The sequence below is a fragment of the Pteropus vampyrus genome, unplaced genomic scaffold (assembly GCF_000151845.1).
Source record: "Pteropus vampyrus isolate Shadow unplaced genomic scaffold, Pvam_2.0 Scaffold117, whole genome shotgun sequence".
Classification (NCBI taxonomy): Eukaryota; Metazoa; Chordata; class Mammalia; order Chiroptera; family Pteropodidae; genus Pteropus; species Pteropus vampyrus.
In genome coordinates, this window is record NW_011888898.1 from 68,690 (window position 1) to 76,715 (window position 8,026).

The following is an 8,026-nucleotide window of genomic DNA, read 5'->3' on the forward strand; positions in this document are numbered from 1 at the left end:
CCCAAATGAAGGTGGCCCCGGATTACAGAGTGAGGGGGGTGGCTGCCGTCACCCCTGCCTCTGAGGGTACAAAACCCTCCACCTTCGTAATCTTGGCTAAAGTTTTCTGAAATTATTGTAATTTGAGTGTGTTATTTCCAGCTATAACCTGACTGATACATCTCCCAGCCCCACACCTCTACCTGAACACTAACCAAATGGATGCAGGAAAAAAATATCCTTTTAAGAGTCATTTTCTAGAATTTGAATATTACTACATGGGAAAATTTTGCAGCAAAAAGTTGCCTTGACGTCAAGATGAATTTTATATATTCTAGCTTTAAGCCTGCATCGTTTCTAAACAATATAGAAAGTTTAGCCTTGAAGGTTAAAAAAATGACATTTCCTCTTAAAATTATGTATATTTAATCCCAGAATTACCCTCATTTTTGTACTATGATCCTCCCACTGGCATTCTGGAGCAGCGCTGCCATCTGCTGGGAATTTCATACTATTAGGTCTCCCAAATCCCAAAATATATGTCTTTTGGGGGCTTGAAGGGATAAATGTTCTCTTTATTTAAGGAAAAAAAGCCTTATTGTTAAAGACACAGCTGCTTAACGTCTACAGCGTTATCAATATAACCCTAGTTAATTACAGAGCACTCGCATAAAATCTAAAGCATCGTTTTTAAAAAACACTGAACTGTTCTTCCTATTGATACATCTCTTGGTTTCTGAAACATTCTTCTATCGTTGCACTGTGTTTGTATGAAGCTCAACCAGTCGTTTGCCGGAACTTTCTCCAAGATTTATGATTTGTATAGATACGTAAGAGACGTGTGAAATACGTAGGTTCTGATAGAATATATACTGCATATTTTAAAATAAAATATCTACATATTTCTTATTATATGACCAAGTTTCAGCTGTGAAATGAGTGAAGTCAGGTTAGTTCTCTGTTATCCTTTCACCATGTAAATAGCAACGGAAATCAGCATAAACAACGTAACACAACTGTGAGATTCCCTACAAAAACTGCAAGATATTCTAAATGATAATATAGAAGCATAAACGATTGCTTAACTGTCTTTAATAACATGACATCAATCCCTACATTTGATATAATCGTTATGCAAAATACATAGATGAATACTGTCTTCTTTTAAAAATATAAAATAAATAAGCAAGACATGTGAAAATAGGCAAGTTTCCATTAAATAAAAGAAAATTTTTTTTAAAAAAAGAAAGTTTTGCTCTCCATATCATTTGAAGAAAGGAAATTATCATTTAAACAATATTCAAGTTTATTAAACAAATTTTAAAAAGTATTATAAAACGTTTAACTTTCATCGGCTTCAAGGTTTATGTTGCTCCCAAATTTCGCATATAACTGAACTTTCAAGTCTGCTAACACCCGCTGAATTGCTTCCACTCTGGATTCTAAGGCGTCAATTTCTTCTTGCAAATTTTTCTGGAAAAAAATCGCTCAAATTAATTCTACTCGACCAGATGTTGCTGAGGATCCGTGTCTGACAAAACGTCTGGGAAGAGTTTTAGGTCAAGAATTTCCTAAACTGGGACAGGCAACTAAATCAATAATGCTGATAACTAGATCATAGCCAAAAGTCTGAACACGGGCATTTTTAATTCCTGGTCTATATCTGCTTATTGTAAGATAAATCAAGCTTGCTTTCTCAGTTTTTGCTGATTTAAAACACGTAATAGATATAAGAAAATTAATTTCTAAATTATCCTACCCTAATAAAGGAAGAGCCATCCAGAACACCGTGGCACTTCCGGTAAACAGCTGGTCACAAGCACGGGTTCCGACACAGCCTCTTCCAACTTCCCACAGAAAAGGCTATGAAACGGGGGGAAATGCTAAAAATTCATACTGTCGCCGATCATTAAGAACAGCAACTTATAGTCAAAATCTGGCAGAACTTTTCCCTAACTACGAGGACTTTCCAGCTAGATGACACACTCCGTGTGGGCAGGGACCAGATGTGATTTCTTGTCCCGTGTCCCTACCACATGGTAGATTCTGGTACAGAATAAGCACTTAACAAATACTTTCGGAATAAATGAATGAATGAATGAATGAATGAGTAGCAAAATAAAGGTTTACTATCTGGGGGGAAGAAGGAGGAAGGATTGCACAATAGTGACAAAAACTTATCTTGAAATACTTCCAAGAAGAGTATTTTAAGATTTTTTTTAAAAAAGCTCAAATTACAAAATTTTACTACGAAAGAGAAGATTTAAACGTTAAGAGGTTGCCATATGATGTTTATGCACGGGAAGATTCAGGAGTAAAAGTGTTAGTTCTTCCCAAGGTTTCATAATGTGGGTTTAATTCATGAAAAGTTTTGCTTTCTAAGACATTTAAAGAAAGTAGACTAACATTTTCAATAACAGTCAAGTTAATGAAGCAAATTTTAAAAGAATCAGAAAATATTTAACTGCCGTTAGCTTCTCATACACAAACACTGTGACCTGCCTGTACCTCAAAATTCGTCAACAAACTCGCACTCTGACCCAGTAATTACGCTTCTCAGGTTATTTAGTTAAAAGAACTTCCTGCACGTGAATGAAGATTTAGGTATAAAAATGCTCACTACAGAATTACTGGAGGGAAATGTTTGAAACGAATGATGATATTAGAGGAGAGTGAGCTGAATCCACGTCCACGAACATAGCAAGAAACGGTCATCAAAAATGATGCTGTTAGAATCTGTGTGCCTGGCCCAGAGCAGGCTCCCAGTGAAGACCAGCTGGGTAAACGAGCATCGAACAGAATGAGAAAATACTCTTACTAGGATGTTAACTGACCAAAATGCGAAGCAAAAATATTCAAAGAAAGAGGGGAGGACGTGGAAGAAATCCAGGAAAACGTGCACTGTGGACAGTGATTATCTTTGGGTAATGGAATTATGAGCGATTCTTCTCTTCTAATACAATATTCTGTGTTTCTAAATACTTTTTATTTCCAGCGCAGGTTCTGAAGCCACAGGACTATTCCCTGTCACCTTCAGGAAGTCCCATAGCCCCTCTAAGCCTCTACAAGTCTAATTGGGGTTAACAGCACCTATCTCATAGAGTTACTGTTAGGATTAAATAAAATCACACTTGCAAAGCATTCAGAGCACCTGTGGGACATTGTAAGAATCCGTGAGATATTAACTACCATCTGTTATTTTCCCTACACCTATAGTCACGTGTTCTTTATAATGACACAAATCCCAGTTTAAGAGTTAGAAGTCATCACCCGGGGTCACACTTCACTATACCTTTGCTTCTTCTAACATTTCTTGCGTTTCCTCTTGAGAATGGCTAATGAAAACATCACCGATCTGATAAGGCATCATTAAGCAGTCATCGTCTGCAAGCATGATGTCCTCACAAGCATCTTCCAAATTTTGGAGTTGTTTCTATAAACGCAAAAGTAAACGGCAATGAAAACTGGGTTCAAAAGTCCCTGTTAAAAACTAAAAGCCAATTTTGATTTGGGGACACCAACTCCCTGAGGGAGCCTTTCACAAATGCATTATCGCACTGAAATAAGACTTTCCTACAAATTTAGATGGCGTTTCATAAGGAAGGACTGAAGAGCGAGCTAACACATTGTCCTCGGGATAGTTCCGGATCGCTACCAGCACCCTGTGGGAGACAGCGGTGTCCGTGGCCACTCGAAATGTCTCCTACTGTGACAGTTTCTCACTTTGGTGAATTCTGCTTTCTTAGGGGAGAATTAAAAACAAAAAACAAACCTACAGTTCTCCGCTGTGCTTGATGATAGGATGAAAGCAAATAATAACTAAATTCCATCAATCAAATGCACTTGAACTGGACCTTGGCCCATGGGCATGAGGGCTTGGGGTGACAGGGGTGGCGGTGGCAGCAAGCCACATCTGACGAGGCAGCTTCCTCAATGGGATCAGTGGGGACAAGAGCGTTCCACCCCCAGCCAAGTCCTCTGATATGTGGTTCTGGGACCTGCTCCTTGAACCTCAGCCTTGAGTCACACCCCAATCCACCTCTACGTCATCTCACGTCCCTTAAACAACGTCTTTCTTCTTAAACTGAGAGGATCGTGTCATCTGCGACAGCATCCAGAGATAAAATTACAAATTATAGAATTCAGTTTTAAAAAGCGATAGTATGAAAAACTTTTATTTTTCTTAAATTAGAAATATATTTTCAATACCTTTTTTACATCTATTTCTTCCTTCAGCTCTGTGATTCTACTTGTATTCCGTGCAAATTTGTTGATCTTCTGCTGATCTTCAAAGGTAACGTTGACGTCTTCTGCAGCCTGAAAAACAGTTAAACACCAGATGCTCCTCAGTTTCCCCTCATTCATAAAATAGGAAGAGCAGTCAGTTATAACTTAAAGGAGGAAAGAAATACACATGTAGTTTTAACAAGGGCCATTTTTGGCCCTTTTGCTAATAACAGTAGTGGTGCACATAACCACCCCCCCGCCACCTTCACCTGCTCTCTCGTGACCAATGACGTAAGACACGCAGCTTTGACTCCTCCAGACGTTGGCGCTCAGGGGTTGGAATACAAAGGCAGACGCCTAGAATCCCACCTACCCCGACCCAGGCTCTCATCATCCAATAAACAGTTGTGCATGTACCTGGCCCGTCGTCAAAGACCCGGTGGGCATCTTAAAAACAATCCTTTACACGTGACACATATAGCTTTGAGTGTTCAACCATGTGCATGACGTTTATGGGTATGGAAGTCGGGAAACAAAGAACTGCATAGAGAAACCAAAGTCCATATACAGATACGCTGGCACTCAAGTCATTTTGCGACACGAGGACTACCCATTCCCTAAGCAAACAGGGCACAGGGAACACCAGAGTTGGCATCGTGAGGCTTTATGGGGTAATCCACGTGCAAGCACCTAGCACGAGGCTTCCAGACACACAACTGAGCCTGAATGCCCGGCTTCTGAACGTGAATCTGAATCACGCCCGGTCAGACTCACATGCATATGGTTTCTGAAAAGCTGTAGAGCGAACTCGGCCCCTGCTTCCTCTCTAGCAGAGACGGCGTTTCCTATTGCAGCCCCACCAAACACGGGAGTGCATTTCCTCGATGGTGGTTTTCTCACCGGGGTTCAAGGCTAAACATTGGTGGGTGGCATGCACCGGTGGGGTGCTGCTCACAGCAGGAAGGGAGGGGTCTGCACCTTCCCGACTAGCAGCGGCGGTGGCTTCCATTTCCATCCCACTGATCTAGAACACTCCCACAGTGCCTGCAGCTTCGTTTGGGCAGGGAGGGGTAATTCCTAACTGGGGGTCTGTGGACACTGAGACATCCGTTTACCCCCTGAAATTACATGCAAAATGGCAGCTATGTACGTGCATTCTTCTGGAAGGGTCTTCATAGCTCTCATCGAGCTTCTTAAAAGGATGAGCACCCCCAAAGCTCAGGAATGCCTCCTTTAAAGGAAGTCAGATGTCGTTCTGACCATAAGAATTTAAGGAAGAAGGAGCTGCTCTGTATTCGAGGCAGCACAGAGTGCTGGGGATCCTAAAAGTGGATTCAAATCCGGGCCAGCAGGAACCATGGCCAATCGTGCAAGATCCTCTGGAGCCGCCTCGGGTTTGTCACCTGTAAAATGGGGAACCTAGCCCTATCTCACAGGGCTGATACACTGAGCACCTAGCACAGCCTGCGGATGGAGTCGCTTTTCACTGTAAGTGCTTTACTTCCGAGTAACGTTTACCAAAAATCATCACGAAGGAAGAAAAGCTCCAGATCTAGAAGAAAAATAGCTAGGCCTAAGGGAAACATAACTGCTCAAGATTCAAGATAAAAATGAAAATCCACTGGAGCCCGACCGGGGTATCTCCCAAGTCTCTATGATATAGAATCTATTCACCTTTCACGCACGTGTTCATTCAGTAAGAATTCAGTATCTCCTGTGTGGCAGGCACCGTGAACAGAGCCATGGTCCCACCCTCGTGAATGCTGGCGAGCTTACATTCTGGTGGAGGAGATGGGCGAAGACAAAGCTTTTTCCTAGATGGTGATCCACGGGACGGTGACAGTAAAATGGGGTGGAAAGTGTTGGGGGCTGGGGAGTGAAAGGGGCTCCTTCAGGTAGGAAGGTCAAAGACGGCTCCCCTGAGGAGGGCCCATGGACACACAGCAGGCTGTGGTCCCCTCGTGGCCAAGCGCCAGGCCTTAGACAGCAGAACTGCAGATGGGAGGATAAATCGTCTTGCTAAACATTGTCACCAGCACAGTCATGACCCGGTGGACGAAATGTGTTACAAATGTGAAGGACGCCAGATTGCAAACGATTTTTGTTACACTCCAAGGGCACCCTGTGACATTTCGCTCTCACGCCTGGCGTGCCTGCCTGTTTTCTCCTGAGGGGCAGCGGGAAATGTGTTGTATGACTGACCTGTCAGGTGTTCACAGCTCTGGACACATCTACGAGATGTCGCGCCTATCACGCCAGCCTTACTGACATAAAGAAAATCCTTCATGCTTTGGCCACCGCCTACCCGTCTCAATGTTCTACCATCAAGGTTCGACTCTCCTCCCCAGATTCTTACCGTTCTGGCCTTCCTTTTGTTAAATGCACTCAACTCTTTGCAGGAGAAACTCTCTCTAGAAGAACATCTCGCTTCCTCTCTTCCCCTCCCTACGGGACCCGACAGACCACATCTTCTCTGATCACGTAACAGACCTTAGTCCAGACTTCATTTTCCAAAGACTTTTTTATTCCACACTTCTTATCAGAGTTGGAAATTTTAGTTTTTTGTGTGACTATTCAATTGATGCCCGCCTCTCCCCCAGAGCCAATGTCCTACTAGGGTATGATGATAGGGGAGGAAAACATCATTGTTCCTGACTACTGTCACCTCCATCATGGAAAATTGAGACTGTGCCGTAGTCTGTGCTCAAAAGGCTTGCTGAATGAATGAAAGGAAACAATGTCAGTAATCAAAATTGTTGCAAAGTCCCCGGACTGCCATTCCTCTAAGTCTGCTTCATCTCTGAACTTCGGTTTCCGCACCTGTCAAACGGGGTGAAACGCGACTAGTATCCTTAACTCCACAGAGTTAAAGGTCGTACCTAACAACAGAGGGTTTGATTTCAATGCAAAAGAGAGGTAAAGCGAATCACCCAAAGTGTCAGGCCTGTCTGAATCGCCATGGCCCTGGGCCCACTCTGGTACTCCATAAGAATTTAATGCAGGGCAGACCAATGGAGAGAGCTGCTCTCCTGGTTTGCCTGGGGCTTTCCCAGTTTTAGCAACCCCTCGATCTCGGATGCACAGGGACGGGTGGTCACCTTGCACCAGATACAGGTGGCTCAGACTACAGGGCGCTGCAGAGTAGAAGAGCTACGGAAGCCGGTTCCCATGTGGTCCTTGAAATGCAATGAGAACATGCACGAAACCTGGAAAGCAAATCCCTTCAGCCAGAGGACTCTCATCAGACATCATGGAAGTAAAATCACAGACTCCAGAGTCCCCCATACCTGTGTTTACTTAAATCCTAACTTTGCCTCTGTGCTCCTCAGATCTAAAGGAAGGATAAAAACAGTATCTCCCCTGAAAGGGCTGTAAGATTAAAATGAATAATGTGTGCAACACCCTCAGAACTATGACTGGCACACAGTAAAGTCTCAGTAATTACCAGATATTATTTCCCTGCCCCCTGCCCATTTTACTTTTCTACTCTCTAGATATCTTTAAGCATCTGGGTAGACTTACTGGATTATAAACCCGAAACGGGAGTTTATCTTGCTTCGTAGGTGAAAAAGTGTGCTTTGGGAAAAAAAAAAAAAACCGGAGTTTGAATTCCAGTTCTACTTCCTATTAGCTTAGTCACTTCCAAGCCACCAACCGCTCTAAGTTTCTCCATCTGTAAAGTCGGGGAAAACCCGTATCCCTGGCTAAATTCCTGGGAGGATCAGGGAGACTAAACGCAGGGCTTCCGGGCTCTGGCCCATCGTCATCCTCAGCATACACGGTTTGGGCCTGGGGGACGCAGGGACAGCGAGTGTGGCAA

The 8,026-nt window shown here is 43.2% G+C and overlaps 1 protein-coding gene across 2 annotated transcripts in view; it reads right to left on the bottom strand.

Moving 5' to 3' along the window:
• Nucleotides 1-1,051: 1,051 nt before the first annotated feature.
• The window catches only part of PFDN4 (prefoldin subunit 4), a 7,896-nt gene continuing 921 nt past the window's right edge, over nucleotides 1,052-8,026 (bottom strand). The window contains exons 2-4 of one of the 2 annotated variants that reach the window (XM_011365949.2): nucleotides 4,189-4,296; nucleotides 3,272-3,412; nucleotides 1,052-1,452 (exon numbers count right to left, since the gene is read on the bottom strand). In XM_011365949.2, the coding sequence (XP_011364251.1) occupies nucleotides 1,321-1,452; nucleotides 3,272-3,412; nucleotides 4,189-4,296 (381 nt within the window). In that variant the 3' untranslated portion in view covers nucleotides 1,052-1,320. Of the gene's footprint in view, nucleotides 1,453-3,271; nucleotides 3,413-4,188; nucleotides 4,360-8,026 lie in introns of those variants that run through there. The other variant, XM_023534079.1, reaches the window with a different exon arrangement.